We start from the raw sequence: 21,862 nt of genomic DNA, 5'->3' as shown, positions 1-21,862 counted from the left end.
TGCTTCCGTCCTCCATGTTTCTCTCTCTCTTTCTCATTTAAAAACATCCTCACTCTTCCTCACAATTTTCCACTCAGTGCTTGTTTTGCTGGCTTCTTGTTGTGTTAACACCTAAGATGACCTTTAAGAGCCGAAGCAAGCGGCCATGTGACATTCTCGTTAACGCAGGGATGGTAATGCCATGGTCAAGGTCAACTTGTTTAGTTTTTTATTAATTTATGGTGTCCAAAGACATGGTATGTGATAAACCTATTTCAGAATGTTTGTAAACGTGTTTGTTGTTTGTTTTTAAAAATGTTCTTCAAAGCAATACAAATTGATTAAGTTGTGCAGAAGATAATCAAAGGCATTTAATGAATGTATGAATAAAATATTTGGTTGGGTTGTTTTTTAAACATAATGGTTAGCCTTTTTAGTGCCAATGGTATTCACTTTAATTGAAAAGTGACAATAAAAAATAAAAGAAAAAGTAAATTCATAAATGAATTAATAAAGGATCTCTTGGATTAATTTTTAGCAGTTTTTTTTAAATAATGTAAACTGATTCAACTTATCTATATTAAAATGAAGATAGATGCCAGTAAATTGCTTGAAACGGAGACCCAGCGGTGGTCGTAATTTACATTTCAACAGGCAAATTGATTCAATATAGATGTAAAAATTCAAATATGGTAAACATTCAAATTTGACGGGTTGGCTAATTAATTAAGAAGAGTGCAATAAAAATGAAAAGCCTTAACAACCTTGATCATTGTAAATGTAGCCTGCAAGCTAGCACACTCGCATTATTTGTAAATTAGTTCAGCCTAACATTTAGTGGGGTGCTCCTGTGACGCTGAAATGGACAGCAAACTGTAGAACTGACGTGAGCTAACAGGCTAGCCATTAAGTTCTGGTAGATTACTCAATGACAACCCAACCAAGCATTTTACACACCTGCAAGAAAATGCCTTCCATAAACGCAATAAAGGAGGTTTGGTTCCCACCGTGTCCCCCTTTGAAGTGGCTATAAAATACTGTAGAAAAATTGCTTCTGTGGAAGTTGTTTCAACACTTTTAGCTACGTACGTGTCAAATGCCATGCACACACTATCTATCTATCTATCTATGCATGCAAACAGTGCTACAGTTAGCTACTAATCAACAGGAACATTGTACACTGTAAAACAATATGAAAGATGGGGTAGCTAGGTGTGCTGAGTTCAAGAGACAATTTCTATATGTAATAACAACAAATGATTGGCATACAAGCCTTTTGTAGAGACTTGAAGTCAGATGCAATCAATTTCCTCTTCTACTCATTTGTGTTTATTTGATGAGGCATGAAGGTGGATGATAGCACAAAATGTCCACAGGAAGTAGAATACAAAACCACATATAAATATAGCAAACAACATTCCAGAACGGGAACAAATTTACCACTGAAACCGCATCAATCTGACAACCAATAGAATTTACAGAGCATTAAAAATCGCAAATATTTACTGTATACTGTACATAATGTACAATGTAATAACATAATACGGGTGGGTTGGATGGTTAGTCCGTGATTGGCTGGAAACCAGTCCAAATTGTGCGCTGCTTCTCGCCCAAATCACCCTAATGATGTTTGGTTCATGCCAAGGTCCAAAAAAAGAATCTTGTCCTGGTTGCGAAAAGGTCACAGGTCATTTGTACCCTTTCATCTGCCTGTCTGATTTTTAAATTGAGTCACTTTGGTCTCAGTGACCTCGTCAACAACTTTCCTGTAATCCATCACATTGCTTGGGGTCAGGCCCTTTGTAAAGGTTATCCCCAAATCCCTTATGTGAACTCTGACATTTGATAAGTTTCTTCTCCACGCGGCGTCCATCTTCACAGTCAGACCATTGCAGGCACGCAAGGTCGGACACTTCTGTTCAGTTGCACAGCCGCTTACTTTCTTAAACCCTTCGCCAACTACTGTGGGAACAGCCTCACTGTACTCATTTTGAGAATGGCGACTCCTCTCCGTGTTCTCAGAGATTTCTCCACATTGCAATTTCTCCTTGGTACCACAATTTATGCCCACTGGAACTCTATTTTGCAAGTGCGGCCCTTCCCAAACACCAGCATCTGTTTTTGAGGCTGGACTTGCGCAATCTTTATTTTTAGCTTCCAACATATTGACGGCCTCTTTGGGATGAGTGTGACTCGGGGCAACTTGGTTGTGTGTGACCCATTTGCTTGCATCTGTCTTCATTTCCACTGCAGCGACTGAAGAACAACGCTGGCTTTGGCCTTGCAAAGCTTCGGCTGTGGTTGCACGTTCTGGCAGAACTGGGACGGTCGGTGATGATGATGGTGATGGGGCTAGGCTTAGAGATGGCACCGTTTCCGGTGGCTCCCGGTTGTCCACAAATTCGAGGGAGGAGCCAAGCGCGGCGGCCATTTCGGGGGTAGCCTCCACCAACTCAAGGAAGGTCTTGGCATCTAGTCTGAGAAATGCCTGTTGAGCAGGATGGGTCCAAAGCTGCGACAGGGAGGTCTGGCAGTAGAACTCGGCCTCCGGGATGGCGCAAACTTCAAGATGTGGGAAGAGGCGGTTGAAGGCGCGAGGTGTCATTCGAAGACGAGCCAAGACATCGCCAAGAAGGAGCCAGCTCCGAGGACTGGAAAGAGGACATGAAGAAGAACACAAGTGAGGAAAATTAACGCATTTGACACTATAAGCGGTGCTTTTATTTGATGGCATATGTGTGTGGGTGGTACAAGCAAGAGCAATGACTTGTGTCTTGAGAGTGGGCCAACGTTCATTTTTTCAAAAAATAAATAAATCTATGCTTCCTGGCTACTGTAGAGGTGCCCTTGAGCAAGCCCCTCCCCCTAGCTCAAGAAGTGTGCCGCTGTTCACGTGCCCTTTTCACGCCGACATCCCTCCTTGCTAGCCTGCAAGTGTGCGATCTGGTTCTCTTTGAGGTCTGCCACACATAATATGCAGCAGTGTGAGTTGAATTTTCCCTTGAGGGATTATAATGAGTAAAATAAAATCAATTTGAAAGATTTTACGTTATTTTGATTTGGGACTCCCAAATAAGAACGGAACATGTTTATATTGCGGTTGCTAAAATGTCAGTATGTGATCCCTGTTATTCCTCCTTTTGCCCTTCATCACTATTCCACTTTGCAAGCAGGCGACACACGAACAGAACCTCAGACGTCGGCTGAAGGTCGTCAGACAGCGACACAGCCACACTTGCCCCATTGACGGCGACACCTGCAGGGTGTAGCACGGAAGCAGCGGTTGGTCTGACAGCTCAAATTCAAACTCCTCCCTTCTGACCCGCTGCGCTGTCTCTCCTTCCTCCTCCTCCTCCTCCTCCTCCTCCTCAGGTCCAGGCGGGTTGGCCAGGATGTTGTAAAGTCCACTCTCACCGGATGGTTCTAACAAATCCATCAGAATCGGCGACAAAGAAAAACAATGTTGTCAGGATTGACTGTATACATTTTTCATAAGTGACTTTACCGAGTCTATAATATAATCAGTCTAGCACATTTGAGTTTTTCCAAGTTACAAGCCATTGCTTGTTCAATTTTTTCGCTTTGTGCTGTGAGCTGAAATCTGAATGAAGAGTGAGCTTCAGCTACACCACCACTTGAGAGAAGTGGAAAAGGCGACTGTCATTCATTTTCAGCCATTTATTGCACAGAACAAGCAATCAAACACGCCGATACAAAATGAAAACACTCAGAAGAAACATGGAGGTGACGCTGACAGTAAACGGACAGAGTGCAGCTCCTGACATCACTTACGAGGCCACCAAGGGTGGTAGAATGTCTGCACCCTTTGATGGATAAAATCGGCTTAATTCTTATTACAATATTATTCCGATGACCGTTTTTTTGTACTTGAACTCGCATCCAAAATCTGCATTCACTATTTATCTTCACGTTAACGAGTGAATCAACAAAAATCGGTTATTTATTGTACTTTTCTCGAAAAACACTTCATAGTCCAACAAATGAAAAATCAAATTTCATGAAAATAATAAATGGCAAATGGAGGGCACTTATATAGCGCTTTATCGTCATCAAATGCTTACAAAATATATTCACTTTTCTCATTCAAAAATATAGCACTGTGGGCGCCTACACTGGCCCATTGACGCAGCATATTAGCTCACGGAAAGGTTTTCCTTTTCAGTTGAATATAATTTACTTAAACCTCTACCAAACCTAACCTCACACTTTAACCCTGGCCAACGGCAGAAACCAGGATGTTGTTTTCTCTTTGGTCCTATTTTAAATCCATCCCGTTGTGTTGTACTAGTCTCGTCCTAGCTAGCGCTAAGCTAGTTTGTCTCTCAAGTCCAAACCAGCCAGCGTCAAAGTTGGCAAACTCCTTTTCGTTTGTTGCTAGGATGGCGTGAGAGGCTAACAGTGAGGCGTTTGCCGTATAAATAATAATGAGGCGTTAACCAGCTAAATATTCTCATTGCTAGTAAGGCGTTAGCCGGGCAAATATTCCCCCCTCACACACTATTATTTGTTCAATTAAATTAAATTAAAATCTTTATTTGACAGGGACAATGCAGTCAAACATAGTTACAAACTTGCAACTGATGTGATGCATTTAGAGGTTATAGCTAAAGCTACTGTGGGTGTCTGCTAGCTAATTTCCACGCATGTGCTATCACCACGTGGACGGGAGACGGGACATGCGTTCCAAACATTCCTTTCCGACAAAAATTTGCAATAACAAAACATTTGATTCAGCGTTTGTTTTCAATGGCTAATTCGCTACTCAATTCAAGTAACCATAATTCGTGCCCAGAGACACATAGAACATATTACAGGGAGTCCTCGAGTTAGGCGACCTACGACGTTTCAACTTTACGACGCCCGTGCCTCGTCCCCAGCACCTTCTTTTTCGTTAACATTTCCCACAGTAATCACGCCATTTTAGACTCACAGTCATTGCTCAGCACTTAGCGATGACACACAGCCAGCACGCTAATGCTAAGTTAGCTACTGTGAGGCTTTAACAGGCACCAAACGTCCGTCAGCAATAAATGTCCGTGCGGACACACGAAATATTGGTTCCGGCAACTTACGCGTGCAGCAAATATGTTTTTTAAAATTACTGCACAAATAATTTTGACGTAAATTTCGACTTTAACGGTGAAATCCGACTTGCGCGGAAATCCGGGCTATGTTGCCAGCGTAGGAACGGAACTCGTTCGTAACACGAGGACTCCCTGTATTTGCAAAGAAAATTTTTGAGTTGACTACAACAAGTTAATACAAATTTCTCAGTCTAACTTGACCTCAAAAGCTCATGTATGACTTTTTTGTTTCTTGCAGCAGTCCTTCATGCAAGTTTATGTGATTGTGTGAAACTGACCGCACACGGAACTGCCATAAAAATCCCAGCAGATTCCCGAATCACCTTCCGGCCTTCCCTGGAGATCAGCGAGATATTCTGCGGAGAGAGCGAGAGAGACGGGCCATTAGCGACCCGAGACGACGGCGCCAGAAAGACAACAAAAGGAGCCGCGCCAACAGCGAGAGACGTGCGAGCTCAGACGGGGGCGGCTGATCGCTGTTAGAAGACGGATGCCGGCAGGTGTGTGTGTGTGTGTGTGTGCGCGTGTATGTTTGCGCGGCGGTAAGCTGCTCTGAGATTCAGCAGCCAAGCCTCATTAAAACCCTCTGGAGGGAGAGAACAAACACAGGCGGTGAATTGTAATCAGGCTGGCGGGCGCACACACGCTGCAGCACTTTTCTCTTGTTCTCCCGTGCACGTCCGAATGATGCTTGTTTTGGTATGTTGTCATCTATCATATAAGGGATTTTAGGTGTACAGTTGACTAACTCACCTGGACGTCATGTCTTTGTATCTCTCTCAAACAGTTAGCATTACTTTAAGCTCACATGCCTGCTATATTATGGTTCAATATTCAATATATTTCTGACCAATTAATACTTCAACTTATTTGTCTCGGGTATTTAGCCACTTTGAGGTTAAACCGCGCCTAGAATGCAACACGTTTTTCACCCTGGCTCGCCCACTGAAATCAGGATTTTGGCCTGTTGTACTGCCGCTTCTCCTCATTTGATGGTGACGTTCACAATCTCAGTAATAAAACCGAAACAAACCTGACTAATGCGAACCCGTCCTAACACCCCAAACGTCCTACCTTCTAAGAAGGTTTCCATGGCAACACTCTTGGTCATGTTTATTGGTCCTCGTCCGGAGAAAGAGGTCAGGGTAGGGTCGGCGCCACAGGCCAGCAGGAAACGTACCACCTCCAGGTGGTTGTTCTCAATAGCGTCATGTAGCGGCCTGACGACAGAGACAAGAGACACAGCTTGTCGTGGGACAAGAATATTTGGATCCAAAACTGCTAGGCCTTGTCAAGTTTATATTCCATCCATCCATCCATCCATTTTCTGTACCGCTTGTCCTCACAAGGGTCGCGGGGTTGCTGGAGCCTATCCCAGCTGGCTTCAGGCAGTAGGCGGGGTACACCCTGTACTGGTTGCCTTGACAAAAAAAACATTTGATCTCCAATGGCTTCTATGTTCAATGTGTACGGAGCTCCAGACATTACATGGGGGGAAAGGTTTTTTTGGACCACGGAATAGGAAAAAACGAATTGGTGGCTATCTGCGGCTCCACATTCGAAAGTTGGGTAAGCAAATCGAGCACACCCTCTCTAGAAACTGTGAGATAGAGATTGAGACCGGGGCTACACAATTGACAGAAGAATCATACCTGGTTCCATCCTGAGCGCTGCAGTTGACATCTGCCCCATGCTCCACCAGGTGGCGCACAATCGCGAGCCAGCCTCGAGTGCAGGCCTCGCGCAAGGCGCAATAGCCAGCATTGTCTCTGTGGTTGATGTTGCAGAGCGCCGCCTCCTGGTCACAGGAAAGACCAGCAGCCAATGAGAAGAAAGAATCGTCAACATCGTTCAATCAAAAAATGATTCATCATTTTCGCAACTGCTACATCGCAGATTTTTATAAGCGATCGAAAATGTGCCGCGGTGTCAGTTACCTCGTCTCCTCGTCGGGCAGCGTGCTGCAGCGGCGTTTCTCCTGCTTGTTTATTCACAATTAGACGACACAATTCTGAGGGCAAAGGTTCAACTGCAAGGTTTGGCTGCGGGGGTGGCGAGCTTGTGTCGGATGAAACCTGCAAGAAGCCAAAAACAAACAGATAATTAGAATCATATATGTATTATTTTGGCTAAAAAGGCTGGCAGAGACGAGAAAAAGAGTGAAATTCGACATGGATTTGTTGATATAATTCATACTAGATATTGTAAAGGCGGGGTCCACTGTTCATTGGTGCACTTTTTTTCATTTAAAAAACAAAACAAATTTGCTCCCAAAAACTTATAAAAACGTTCTATTTCAAATATTGCCATGGTCACAAAAATGTATATACATGGTTTTGATGTTTTTTTATGCTACAGAATACAGAAGTCTTTGATGCGGCCACTGATCTGAAGAGGACGCTTAAAGCAATGGTAGTTATTAAAAAAAACAGCCAGTAGGTGGCAGCAGAGTATAAAAGATCAACCAGGGCCATGTTGCAAAAAGCTCTTTTTCCCCAGTGTTTTAAACAGATGTGTTAATAATGATGACCCTTAGCTATATTATATTGCCTATTGCTACAAAATGGTGATGAAAGAAGCGACTAAAATCTTTCTTTTAGAAGGTTCCATGTTTTTTATAGCAATAGAACACAATATTCTGTGGGCCTTGCAAAATCAGTCAAAATCCAGTAAAACAGCCGGGAGTGAAGGGGATTGCTTCAGTGAAAATGGCTGGGAATGAATGAGTTAATATGAAAAATAGCAGTCTAACATGTACGTAAACTGTCATGACACCATTAAATACAACAACAGTTCTGGTCCTTTTTTTTTTTTGCTTCAGCTCAATGGCAATTACGCTACTCCTTCTGGTGTGCACATCTTGGACAGACATTTGTCACAAAAGTTAAACAATATATGCATGCGAGGACCGTAATATTATCTGTCTGCTTGAGTTGTTCCCCTGTTTGTGAACAAATACCCATTGCTTTAAGGGTTAAAACGGCGCAAGACGAAGCAATTCATTAGCTCATCAAGGGCGTTTTGCATTCCTTGTTAGCATTAAGCTAAACTGACTTTATCAAGCAAAACTTGTGAACATGTGACGTCACGCAGAGCGCTGTGAGCACGTGATCGCTTTTTATGCGTACATGCGCTGTGCGTGTTCTGTCTGTTGATGAAAATCTTCATCGCAGAGCTGCTGACACTGGCAATCGCCGGTGCTGCTCAGCAGCCGCGCGGCGTGTGCGTCGGAGTGTGTGCGCGGCGCCCATGTGCAGGCGCCGCTCGCCGTCACGCATCAGCAGACAGGATACAAGCTTTGCCCTGGGGGGGTGGGGGTGGGTGGGGGTGGGGGTGGGGGTGGGTGGGGGTGGGGGGTGGGGGGGGGGGTGGGTGTGTATGTGTATGCGCTACCCGGCAACGACCGAGAGTGGAGTGACAGAAAAGTGTGCGTGCGTGTGTGTGTTCACTCTGCCAGAGGAAATGTCTTCTACGGCTGCTGTCAAAAAGCACAAGCCGACGACAAAACACACACACAAACACACACAATGATAAACAACAAGAAAAAAAGGACGAAATTGCTTGTACAATCTTTTGTACGGTGGTACCTTGACTTACAAGCAGCTTACAAGTTTTCCAAGTTATGAGCTGACGCTCAGTTGTGTCTTTTTTGCTTTGTGTTGTGAGCAAAAATGTGATTTACAGGTGACCTTTTTGTCACCACGAGACCTAAGAAAGCTGAGTGCTGCTCAGAAGCACATGACGTCCTTACTGCCCTCCTGAGTGTGCCATGTGCACTATTGGCAGGTAGCGAACAATTCTTCACACAAAAAAAGACACCAAGAGTGCTTGCTTCAGGCTATTTATCGCCACTGCCAGTTGAAATTTACCGTAAAATGTAGCTTTAAAAAAGAGAATTACAAGTTGTGCCTTGAACCAGACCACATTGTCTTACAAAAGTCCGCTAGCTTAATGCTAACACACGAAGGCTAACGAAACTAGCAAAAATATCAGCTGCAAGTATAAACCTTTAAACAACTAATATTTCAAATAACTGTTGTTATATAATAATTATATATAATTATGACATAAATATAATATCTAACTATTACTATAAACTGCAGCTTAGGCCAGCACACCGAGCGAGTCAACAACTTACATCTGAACACCAGCTGATCGCACACATAAAACAACTTGCGCCAATGTAAATAGAGCTAATAAGAAATAAAAAGAGCTCTCCACAATTCTTTTCCTGCAATGAATTCTGAAGAACTTGAACCTTTACTTTCACGACTCACCTGCACCATCCTGTCCTCTACATCACCTCCTTCCTCATTTGCCTCCTCCACTGCCTCACTTGTGTGCTTGGTCTTGCATGGATGTTTCCCCGTGGGCTTATTCGAGTCGTCATCTGATGAGAACGGGGGGAGTGACGAGACTCTGCGGTTCGCCCTCAGCTTCTGATGCTTCTCCTGGAGGCGGGAGGAGGTCACGGGGGAGGGCTGCCTGAGGCCAGGACTGCCAACATGTCTTGGGGAACGAGGTAACCCCAAAGACGAGGCCATGGGGACTGATGGGGAAAAAAATACATGCAGGTTTATATCAATCAGATTGACATGATAAAAAGACTGAATCAATAGAAACACATTTCCCCCAATTACTATTCAAATTCTTGGTATTTTTACCCCAAAACAACAGCTAAAAATTAATTTAATTTAATACTAGTCAAGTAAAAAAAATGATTGTCCTCCCACTGGTCTAAACATGGAATGCTGATTAATACGTGTATGTGGAATATGAATTAAGCAGCAAAATCCACCCATTTTTGTCCATCTCAGGAGGCGGCCATTTTGCCACTTGCTGTTGACTAAAAATTACATCACAGTGCCTATAAGGACTCATGTAACGACCTATCACGGCTCACCCGTTTTCTAGGTTTGGTCATGTGACATTCGCAAGCAGCCCCCTATCAGCAGGTAAAGCTGTATTGATTAGCGATAGCATTAGTGATAACATTACTGTTTTGATTTGTGTGCAGTCTTTTTACTGAAACAAATTTTATAAACACAATAAAATTATAGTATCGGACGTGTGCCTTCAACGGGCATGGCCTCGTGAGTGACATCAGGTGATCTGACTCCAGCTGGTGTTGGCCATTTCCCACAATGCTCTGTTCAGTATTAGCATGTACTCCATGCTCCTTGTGAGTGCATGCTTTCATTTTGGATTTGACTGTCCTGTTCAATAAAGGGCTAAATTTTAATTGATGACTGTAAATCTCCTTAATTTAGCAATGGTGCACAATTTCCAAGTTAGCACTGCTAACCTAAAGAACTACAATAAGTTTGAATACTCTTGAGTCAAGGTACCACTATATACTATAAACCTCCACTACTGTAGGGGGAGCCCTAGAGCAAAGGGAGGGAAACAAATCCAATTGTTCCTTCTATTTTAACAACTCCGCTGACATCATTTGGTGGTTCAAATCCATGTCAATAATTTACAAATGCACCTTTTCTAATCTCAAATTCAAGATGACTTGCTACCTCGCTAACAAACCTGTGACTTGACACGAATGCTGAGTTTGATCGTCCAAGTCAGCAGGTGACGGCAGGAAAAAGAAACCAGAAACGTGTAAATGCAGCCTGAGGTTGTGTTCCCACAGATGAATTATTTATCAGCTGGATGCATTTCCTGTCCTCAGGCATTAGCGCTGTCACGGGTGAATCCTTTTTAACATTTAACTTGTTTCCTCAAAAGATTCCTACGCAGTTGCCTGTGAATGTCAACATTTTGTCAAATGGAATGAGATTTCACAGACTTATGAATCCTGCAAAAGTTTTTTTAATGCTATTATCGTATTGCAAAAAGATGAGGTGAGACATCATTTGCTGAAGGGGATTAAATGGAAAAAAAAGTTCATTACCTTTCACGTCATCATTGGGTAGGCGGGGCTTTTTGAAGGAGGGGCCATTCAGCTCCATGCAACCTTTTTGCCCGTTCATGTCTTCAAGAGTCGCATCTATTGTGAAAACCAGTGTTAAGTTGGTACTACAGTAGTATGTTGAGTTTCCACTGTATATTGAAAATAACAAAATGGCGGATGACAAAAACAGTACCATTGTTAAAGGACATTTTTATCCCGATGTCTTCCGTTCTTCTTCGCTTCATCCAGCGACCACTGATGCTGCTCTGGTGAAACGGCTCCAGGCTGAACATGTGCTCACGATTTGTCGCCATGTTGACATCCAAACTGTTGAGGCCCATCACAGAGGATGGTTTGTTGCTGCCAACCAGAGTGTTGTTTGTGGAAAGAGCTCCTTGCCTTTCTTCTTTGCAACTTTCTTCATTTTGGTCCTCTGTTGAGGACCCATCCTTGTCTACAGAGGTGTTGGCATGGTGGTACACAGGTGTGACAGGAATGTTTGATGGTTGTGTACCTGCATCATGAAAAAGAAATACAAAACCACTTTACTAACTCTTGCAGTACTGTTGGGGTCAAATCTGACCCAGAAGAGTCTCGGGAGACACAAACTTTAACCTATTTAAATGGATTACATAAATCAAACAAAAATGGTGGTCATGGTGGGAAACTGTGAAAATTTACAGACCATAAATGTGTGAATATATAGTCCTGAAAAGTGTCTGTGGTTCCGCCACATTTGCCCTGGTTTTGGGGGGAATCTCGAAACAGTAAAAGAGTTCAAATCATGCATATCTGTATTTTTATGGGACACTGGGAATGGCGGTGAAGGGGAAACTTGAAACAGTTTCAACCACATTTTCACAGGTTCCTAACGAAACATGCACCTGATGGTCTTGAATAGGTCAAAACAGTTAAAGAGTAAAACAGCATAAGAATGCTAAACATAGGGACCATAAGTCATACAGAGGTCAGAGGGTGCCTTGACACAGATATGAGATCTGCACTGGCCCGGTCAAAACTGACGCAAAACATAGTACATGTGCGTTATAAGGGTTAAATAAGCAGTTAAGTGTCAAAAGCAATTTCTCTACGACATGATTATTTGATACTTTCTTTTCTCAAATAACAAACACTGATTGTGGTTTTCTGGTGAAAACCATCGCAGCCTTTTTCTTGGCTTTAAGCCCAGACATGATTTGACACTTGAAGTGTGGCCGTTTTTACCGCCATGTCAAGTGAGATCAAGGAGAAAAGTGTGCGTGAGAATGAACATTCTCCTGCACAACTCTCAGCAATTCCTGTTACCTTTCTGTGCTTCAACATGGGCTGAAGGAGTGGGGGCTGCTCCCCTCCCCTCATTCTGCTGGCAGAGCTCCATCCATCCCCCTTCGCCCCCGCCCGCGTCGCAACACTGGCCGTCTGCCAGCTCAGCCTCCCCTGCTGCCGCCGTCGTCTCGTCATGCTGGTTTTCCTTCAGCTGAGAAGAAGGCAGCATCTTAAGCTTGCTGAATATCCAAACAATCAATTGAAACACTCTTTTCATGCACGGTTTTCTGCTAAAAATGTGGTTCACAGTGGTGACAAGTTGCTCGCCTGGCAAGCCACACCCACTTCCTTGACTGACCGCTGTTCGGCCCGGTTCAAAACGAACCATGCAATCAAATTTGTCTATTTGCACTCACTGGGAGAAGCGCTACATGCACATTTCATGGGTAAGAATATGATTACATGATCTGAGGTCGGCCATATTGGTTAGGAAGCTACGGCAACTACACTTGGTCACAATATGTAGGAATTGCCGCTTCTAACATCACATCCGCTCTGGGATGATTGGTTCTTTCCACTTTCTGTTTGGTTAGGTTTGTCCTACGTCAGAAATGTGCTTGGTGGCTCAATCGCTGGTACAGCAATAAGTTTGGTTTCCAGGCTAACAAGTTGCAACCAGAGCCTCTCCAGAAGACCCTTTTGACAGAGGTGGGAGACTCCAGTTACATGACTTGACTGGAGTCAGACTTAAGTTGCCAATTTTAGGGCTTGAGAGTTGAGACTGAAAGGTTCAAAGGAACCCCGACTGTCATGACAAGTTTGCTCTATATTATTTATTTAGTTGTTACTCACATAACTATGAGATTTATTTTTCAAAAATCATTTCCAGTTTAATACATTGTGTAGAAACTTCATTTGGACGTACACCGCCATTGTTATTTACGTCACAGCGCATTCAGTGCATAGTGACGTAGAATGACGACTCGCTCTCTGCCGAGCAATGTGAAACGCCATAAAGAAAGCAAGATAAGCCGCGTTCCTAATTTTTGAAAGATGAATCTCATGGTTATGTTAGTAACAACCCAAAAAATAATATAGAGCAAACTTGTCATGACAGTCGGGGTTCCTTTTAAGACATGAGACTTTCTTATGACTCGCACACATGTGTCTTACTCCGACCTCTGCCTCTTGAAACCGAAATTCATTATTGGCAAAAGGCCATGGTTAAGTAAATGGGTGGACAAAGACAAAAGCTTTACTTTAAAAAGATGTAGCATACCTTACACTGCTCTTGATGAAGCGCGCTGGACAGGGAAACACAAGGTTCCTCTGTCTCACATTTTGGTTGACCGTCCAAAGAGCTAGAAACAGGTTCTATGGAGATGCTGGGGCCGATATTCTTACCCTCACCAACCTGGACATCCATGATCTCCTCTGTGTTCTTCACAGCTTCGCTAAAGATGCTGATTCTGTGATCACTTTCCAGCAAAAGATCTTGACCCAAGCAGTCACTGACATCGCGTCCACATGCAGGAGGCCTTAGAACAATGCTTTGGTCGTCATTTGCCGGGTTTTGTTCACTTTGGTTTATGGAGACACACGACTCGGTTTTGGTGTTGACTCCATCAGTTGGGACCTGCAGCGGGGTATCCCCACATGTTGTCGTCTTACTAGTACAACCTGAAGCATCTGAACGAGAGCTGCATCCAACAAGTGGACTATCCAGGAATTGGGTGGTACTGGCGAAGGCATGAGAACATTCTTTACTTTCACAAATACTTGAGGGGTTCTGATTGACTTGGTCCTCGTCATCACTTTCATCGAGTCCTTCAGTACCATGTTCTACTCCCGGAAAGCTGTTAGAACCACACGGGGCTCCAATTTGCCTCTTTTTTGAAAACTGTTCAGGACACGTTCGGGCACAATGCATCGTCTCCTCGTCTGGGAGGTCTTGAGATGGACTTTGAGAATCTCGCATTGAGATCTCCTCACTGGGAGATGGAGGAGGTGACGAATATGTGCGATAACGAGGATGTGGCTGGGATGTGGGGGCTTGTAAGCCCTGTTGCCCTGCGGTCTGGCTGGCCAGGAAATCTTTGTCGTGGTTGGGGGATGACTCATCAACTCCTTCAAAAGGCACGTCAACACACACTTTGTTGTCGCTAACCACGTTGAACTGTTTGCAAAAAGATTTTAAGGTTTGATTTGAAGCCTGTTTGCTGTGCTCGGAATCTGGTTTCTTGGTCTGGCTTGGCTTTTGCTGGCTTTCTTGGCTTCTGTTTTGGTCTACATTGCAGGTTTTTGACAGAGACATGTTTGAGAGTTTTCTTAGATCTCTGTGAGTTGAGACAGGAGATAAAATACCCTGTGAATCAAATCTGTGTGGAAGATTCTGTTTCGTAGAAGTGTGAGTTGGACCACTGCTGTGGCTAAGGAGGACGGGGTGGCGGTGGCCAGGTCCTTTGCTTGGTACGGACATGTGCTGCAAGGACACATTGTCTGTAATCGAGTACGGAAGGTAGCCATTGCTGTAACCTAAATCCAGTGGAATAAAAGAGTCAGTTTGACTTTGTCTGGAAGTGGATCCCAGTTCCACCCGTGTCTGTTGTTGCTTGGGGAAATTTAGTCGGTTGTCTTGACCTTCGACCTTGGAAAGCTTTTGTTTTCCAGAGAATGTGTGCGCCTCTTTACTGTTTGCCACACACACTGTTTGCCGGCCCAACTTTGTGGAGTGGAATGATTTATGAAATCCTTGTGAGGATGGGCTGCCAACCTGAAATGTTCTTGTGCCAGGTAAGCTTTGATTCTGTAAAAGATGTGCATCCTTATCCAAATTCAAAGTGGAGGGCAGAGAATTAATTACTTTTGGAAATTCTGGGCTCTTTGCTAACATAGGAGCAGGAGGAAAAACACCTTCTTTTAGGCGTTGCTCGTCACCAGCCTGTAGCCCATAATTCAGCTGGGTTAAGATGTCTAATTTAGACTGGAACCCGTTTGACGAGCCTTTCATCTTCTTGGCAGAAAGGTCTAAAGGTATTTGATGCGCTTTTCTGTCTACTGATGCCCTTGCAGGTGACATGGACCTCTCAGCTCTACAGTGATCTGGGCTAGAGACATTTCGTCGGCTGCCGCTGGTTTGGTTCAAGGAGTCTAGTTCAGAGCTATTGTCAATGTAGAAAGGAGAAAACCCAGAAAGTTCGGTTGACGATGCAGTGCTCCTTTTTGGATTCCTCCAAGACTCAACTGTTGTTGATACTGGTGGCAACACTGAGGCAGAAGCAGGAACTGAATTGTTTACTGGGGCACAAGCAGAGCTACTGTTGCTTGTAGAACCAGTCTTGGTGGAAGTAGGGAAATAGGACTTTGCACGATCATTGTTAAGATGGCACTCATCAAAGTGAAAAGCAGAAGATGGAGTATCCTGGTGGATAGTGGTGTTGATGGCCAGAGGTCCCTGCAATGTGCGCATGAATGAGAGGGCAGCTGGGGCGGATGAATATATTCTGAAGTCAGGCTCTGATTGGGAAGAAACATGTGTCGGAATGTACTGGGGGAAGTAAAAGAGTCTGTCTTCGGGTGATCCGCTTTCTGCCATGTGGCACAGAGACTGGTATGCTAACTGCTGGTATATGAATGGAGATGACTGGGCCAGTAATGAGGCCTTGTACGCCATGTCAAGAAAGGGGTACATGGTTGCATCAGTGTAAGGACTGATCCAAGGGAGACTCAGGAAGCTGCTGAGACGATTCAGTTCCGAATCCAGAGGCTTGTCATTGGATGTGACTATGCCTCTAGCTGTAGGGACAACCAGTACTTTTTGCATCTCTGGTGATGGGTTCTTGCAATATCCAGAAGCAGGTGCAAGTGATGTGCCAGGTCGGGCCTGGTCTGCAGGGACAGGATTTATGCCTGAAGGGAGAACACTTTCGCTAAGGAGGTTTTTTCCTATCAGAGACTTGAAGTCTATACTGAGGGAGGTAAGCGGGTCCATCCAGAAAGCAGCGTGAGCATCCACCTGGAACATGCATGAGAGTCCAGTAAAAAATACGCATTCATGACCTTCGTGTTCACATTTTTTAAAATCCCACCACTTCAAATTTCATTTTGTGCTTATGGCGCTCGCCCACATTTTCCATGACGAATACCATCAGAGCTACCGTAAATGCAAAAGTCGCTTTTAAATATGTTGGCCTTCACTGCTTTTACACCTGTTGCTGCAATCTTAGTATATCGCGCACTGAGAGCAGCGTGAACAGGCAATTTAGCGACAGTTTAGTAAATCAAGCCCATGGCGTCTTGCATTGAGGGCTAAACTTCAGTTTTGGTCTGATCTGGCCATAGCATGCTCATCTTCACTTGTAAATCTGGCTTTTGAGGCAATGGGGACATTTTATGGCTTTTTTCTTGGCACTCATTATTATTAGGCCTATAATTTAGATTTTCAAATCTTCGATTTTTTTTTTAGATCCAGCAGAGAACCTGCTCGCAGATCAAAGCCTTTTTACAAGAATTAGGTAAGTGGGTTCATTTTGCGTTTTATTACTGACTTGACAGATCGGACTACAGATACGTCAACTCACACACAAAGGACACATTCATTGTTCCATAACAGCTCTTATCTCCAAACTGTTGAAGGCTGTGAAAATTACTGACTCTACTGAGACCTAACTTATTTTTTTTATTTCAGTTTTAGTTGGAAACAGTGTTTTAAGTGGGTCAGAACGCACCGGCACTTCTAAAAATCTCCGTTGAGCGTTCAGGTACTTCTCAACGTGTAAAGAACGTACTATCAGCGTTCTGGTACGCTTGACAATTCATGTTTTTATCCCCAAAAGCTGTTCATCCACGGACTTACATATAGTATGGAAGTCCGGCGCTCATTAGGGATGTAACGATAACGGCAATATCGTGATCTCGCGATATTAAAACTGCCACAATATATCGTCGTCGTCATGTCACAATATTAAAAGCAGCACATCTGCTAAAAAAGTCAGGTTGATTTCCATTTGTGCATTTCTATCACCCTCTGGTGGCTAGGTTTTTTTTGTGCAGTTTAATTTTCATAAGGGATGTTTTGGCCCTTCTATGTTTAAAATCCACGCTAATGGTCAGATGAAGGGGAACGTAATATGCTTTTGAACCGAGTCAATATGTGGAGGAACTCAATGTATGCTTGCATTAGCAAGTAAGTGCCTAACTATTAAGTGTTTTTAGAGATTGTAGGTTGTTGATATGCATTGCTGTAATGTACAAAAGCGCAATGTTGTGTGTGTTTTTTAGTATGAGCTCATTTGTTTTACAATATTGTGACCTTTTTTGGTATTGCCAACCTCCCCACAATATTGTGATAATTATCATTTCATGACCTTCATATCGTGATAATATCGTATCGTGATGTTTGGATATCGTTACATACCTAGCGCTCATCACATCACCATGTGCACGCTTAATTCAGAACTCCTATAGATGTGTGCTTTGCGAGAGAAGCGCGGATACGTCATTCAAGTCGCCCGAACGCGTGTACAACCATAGCTCTTGAGTTAAGAAAATGAAATGAAAACGCTACCATGCTGTTTTGGCTCAAAGCCTCAAAAAAGACCACGGTCAGACTCTGAGGAGGATTCGCAGGATGATACAGCACGGCTGTAAAAATAACCTGGTTTGCTCATGCTGTAGCGAGAAGTAAAGCCGGCGGCGGCCATCTTGCGTTGCCACCAGGGTTATTATAGTTTTGGAATTTTGCATTTTAGTTAGTTTTTATTTTGTTTTGAGTTTTGTTTTTTTAATGTAGTTAGTTGTAATTAATTTTCAGGGTGGTTGGGTTAGTTTTTATTAGTTGTAGTTTTTTTTTTTTTTTTAAGTGTGTATTACTTGTGTGCAATGTTAAAAAAACACCATGGGAGCAACGTCATCTGAAGGTGCTTTTCTATTGGCTGTTGCTAGATGACGGCACTTTTGTGTGACACAATGTCCTTATTCCGGTTAATATCAAAATAAATCATCCCCAAAGGCTCATTAATTAAATGGATTACCAAAGACTAAAACAAATGACATTTTGCTATAATTATAGTTAGTTTTAGTTAGTTTTGGAAACATAAAATGTAGTTTCAGTTAGTTTTTTTTTTTTTTAAGCATTTTTGTTTTTATTTTATTTTGTTAACAAAATAGTTTTGAGAATTTGTATTTTATTTTTTCCCGTTAATTTTATTTAACTAAAATAACCTTGGTTGACACACCTACAGTAAGTTGAACAAATTGCCTTTTCCGTTGCGTACTTTTCACCGTATTTTCTTCCTCCGCAACTAAAATACCACAGTGTCGTGCGAGCGTACTGGTGCGTACTGGTGTACCAATAAGTATGAAATAAGTGTGGAAGAAGCTCAAAATGCAGATTTCCCCAATAAGAATGTGAATATCAATTTTCTCCCATGAGGTATTTTTCCAAGTGCTACTCAAAGATTGGTCTGCATCATCAGAACCAGCTACCAGAAACATCAACAATGAAATGAAAACAAAGCACACAAGAAAAAAAAATCGCTGTGAAATGTAAACCTTACTTCTGAAAGTCACGATTCATGATACTGAGATAATACTCTGAATGGTTGATATATATATATATATATATATATATAAAATTCCACTTAAAACACTGGGTGGAAACTTACCAAAGCATGGGAGGGTCTGTCATTTGATGATGTCAATGATCAAAAGTAGTATATTGCTTCTGCATACTGGTGTAGCAACCATTTACATAAACCCTCCATCCCTTCCATCCATTTTCTTAACCGCTTTTCCTCACAAGGGTCGCTGGAGCCTATCCCAACTGGCTTCGGGCAGTAGGCGGGGTACACCCTGAACTGGTTGCCAGCCAATCACAGGGCACACAGAGACGAACAACCATCCACACTCACAACTACGGACAATTTGGAGTGTTCGATTAACCTGCCATGTCTGTGGAATGTGGGAGGAAACCGGAGTACCCGGAGGAAACCCACACAAGCACGGGGTGAACATGCAAACTCCACCCAGGAAGGCCGAAGCCCGGACTCGATCTCATGTCCTCTGCACTGGGAGGCGAACGTGCTAACCAGTCAGCCACGTGCCTCCCATTTACATAAACATATAAGTAAATAAATAAAAAGGAAGTACTAGTGATGGCGTAAACCTTTACATTGGGTGGTGGTCTAATACTTTGAATATTCGTTCAGCACTGTATTTAGAAGAAAATGTTAATATACAATGTGTATATCAATAAAATAAAATGTCTCTGCATATTTTTGTCCATACTGATTACTTGGTTTGAACATGTTTAATAAACTAAAGTTGAGACATGTCAAAGTACGCTCTTCATCCATTGATTTCTATGTATGCAGCCATCAGCGCAAAAAGGTTTTCACCTGCTTTATAGTCTGTGTGTGGAGAAAAAACTTGTTGTCTTTTCATTTCAATTGTCTAATTAACACTCTGTCCTCCGAGCAATTTAATGAGCCTCAACCGGGCAATTAAACATAATTAAGGGAAGCAGAACGTCGGGCTGCTGGGACATTTATCATTTCTCAACTAAGTAGCGCAGAACAACGGAGAACAGTGCAGACCCAACGAAAACGTCTAGCTGGTCCGTCAACGTATTCGCAACCTATATTCGTTGTGTAGTCTGTAGAATAAACTCACTAATCATAAATCAATATTTGCATTTTTATTTTTTTCATCAGACTCAACAAAAGTTCAAATATACTGACTTTCAAAAGTCTTGGAAAATTGAGAGCAATTTCGTTTTTTGACTGAGATGAATAGGCTAATTTCCAACACGATAACCCCAAACACACCTCTAAAATCCATGTTGAGTAACGGCGTCAGTTGAAGCCATTCACAAGGTATTTGCTATGTCTTTTGTTACCATTTTATCATTATTGTGATTGAAAGTGCAGTGGCACTTGTCTTGTGCAGGGAATACAACTCATTGAAATCAGCGGCATTGCGCTATATTCAATTACCAAGCAATGTTTAGATGTGCAGTTGTGTTAACTAGTCAGTTGCACTTTGTAATAGGACAACTGTATTTTAGCTCCGTTTATTAATCGAGAAATGATCCCGAAATATGGACATGTTTGGCGTTGTGCCATGAAACTATTTCATAGAATAAAATGTGCTTACTTTTGTGAAACTGAATATTTTTTGTGCCTTTTTTTTTTTCCAGTGTGGCGCAAGATTTTAGTAATGAAAAAAAAAGTGCCTTAATTGGCTCAATATAGGTTTGAGACGGGACATGAAGGTAGTGAGAACAGAGGATGCAGAGGACAGGGTTAGATGGAGCCAACTGATTCGCTGTGACAACCCCTGAAGGGAAAAGCCGAAAGGAGAAGAAGAGGAAGAAGGTTTGAGACAAATCGTCAATTCTCTCTGACAAACTAGCCCCCGACCACCACCCCCGCCAAGAATCATGATGTCATCAATGACGACCATCGTATCATACCACTTTTCCACATGAACAATCACAATCGACCTTGACTGAAGTTGACATTTAAGAAGAAAAGATGTCAGGATTATTAGAGTAAAAACACCTGCAGCAAGAATATCACATTTAAAGTTAGATTTTTTTGTTGTCTGCCACTTCAACAAGACTTTTACTCCTTTGCTATGTGCCTACTATTTGCCCCCCCCCCCCCCCCCCCCATCATCAAACGGGTTTAGATCCGTCCCTACTTGACGAGCAAACTGAAGTTCTTCCAACAACGACACTGAAAAGTTCAACGTTAACTTGACACATTGAATGTCAAATGTTCAACTCACCTTTTTGTCTTCTGTCGGGGTCGTGGTATTTGTCTCCTCACGTGCCAAAGTAAACACGTCTGTCGTCATCGCTGTGGCACGCGCACACGCAGGGGCACGCGCTCTTGAGTCCAAAAAAAGGAAGCGTCCAATCCAACGCGATCGTGCGAGTGTTCCGCCGCATAAAAAAAATATTACAACCTGAAAATCTTTTTTTTTTTTTTAAGAATAAATACGAAAGGAATGTTTAAAACATAAAAAGGGACATCTTGCAAAGACTATCGAAGAAATGACTGTCACGTCATGTCTGCGTGCGCGTGTGTGTGCGGGTTCGCCGGTCAGCTCTTCTTCCCCCTCACTTCACTTTACCCTCGCTTCGCTTGATTCTCGAGTCAAATCATTCGTTCTACGCCATGTTTCCGGCCCCTCTTTCAAAATAAACAGGATATGGCAAGCAAAGATGGCAAATGGACTCTGTATTTTGGAACAAGTACGGAGAAAAAAAAACACTCTGGTAAAATTAGAACTATTGTTTCAATACATACGTTCATCAAAATGACTGATAAAAGTAGAAGTACAGAACGACTCTGTAAAGCGGTACTAACTAAACATAATCACAAACATATTATAACTTAACCACATACTGAACTTTTTATTTGTAGTTGTATTGCGATGTTCAGGTTGTTACACAACTTCATGAACAATTAATCACTGCATTCTTTACGGTCAATTGTTGTATTCAGCCACGAAGCTTTAAATCGGGGTAATGAATGAAAAATTGAGGATTACTCATGATTGATTCGTTTTCAACCATTTTCCTGTTCAGGGTGTTTCCATG

At 42.8% G+C, this 21,862-nt stretch overlaps 1 protein-coding gene across 2 annotated transcripts; it reads right to left on the bottom strand.

Moving 5' to 3' along the window:
* Window positions 1–296: 296 nt before the first annotated feature.
* Window positions 297–21,373, bottom strand: LOC147178769 (uncharacterized). Of its 2 annotated transcripts, XM_086069559.1 has the most exons (13): window positions 21,046–21,373; window positions 13,535–16,270; window positions 12,295–12,466; window positions 11,389–11,503; window positions 11,183–11,316; window positions 10,990–11,085; window positions 9,362–9,633; window positions 7,022–7,159; window positions 6,737–6,882; window positions 6,159–6,304; window positions 5,363–5,440; window positions 3,219–3,402; window positions 297–2,630 (listed from the first exon to the last, which is right to left on the bottom strand). In XM_086069559.1, the coding sequence occupies exons 1-13, from the start codon at window positions 21,112–21,114 to the stop codon at window positions 1,682–1,684; spliced, it is 5,235 nt and encodes a 1,744-aa protein (XP_085925685.1). In that variant the 5' UTR covers window positions 21,115–21,373; the 3' UTR covers window positions 297–1,681. The 2 variants fall into 2 exon arrangements, with proteins under 2 accessions (XP_085925685.1, XP_085925684.1); XM_086069558.1 differs by having other exon boundaries at window positions 11,183–11,503.
* Between the last annotated feature and the right edge of the window lie 489 nt (window positions 21,374–21,862).

This window comes from Leptonotus elevatus, chromosome 2 (assembly GCF_054856555.1).
Source record: "Leptonotus elevatus isolate MCC_2025b chromosome 2, RoL_Lele_1.0, whole genome shotgun sequence".
In the NCBI taxonomy this organism is placed as follows: domain Eukaryota; kingdom Metazoa; phylum Chordata; class Actinopteri; order Syngnathiformes; family Syngnathidae; genus Leptonotus; species Leptonotus elevatus.
The sequence above is the reverse complement of the archived record's forward strand: the minus strand, read 5'-3'. Positions and strand labels throughout refer to the sequence as shown.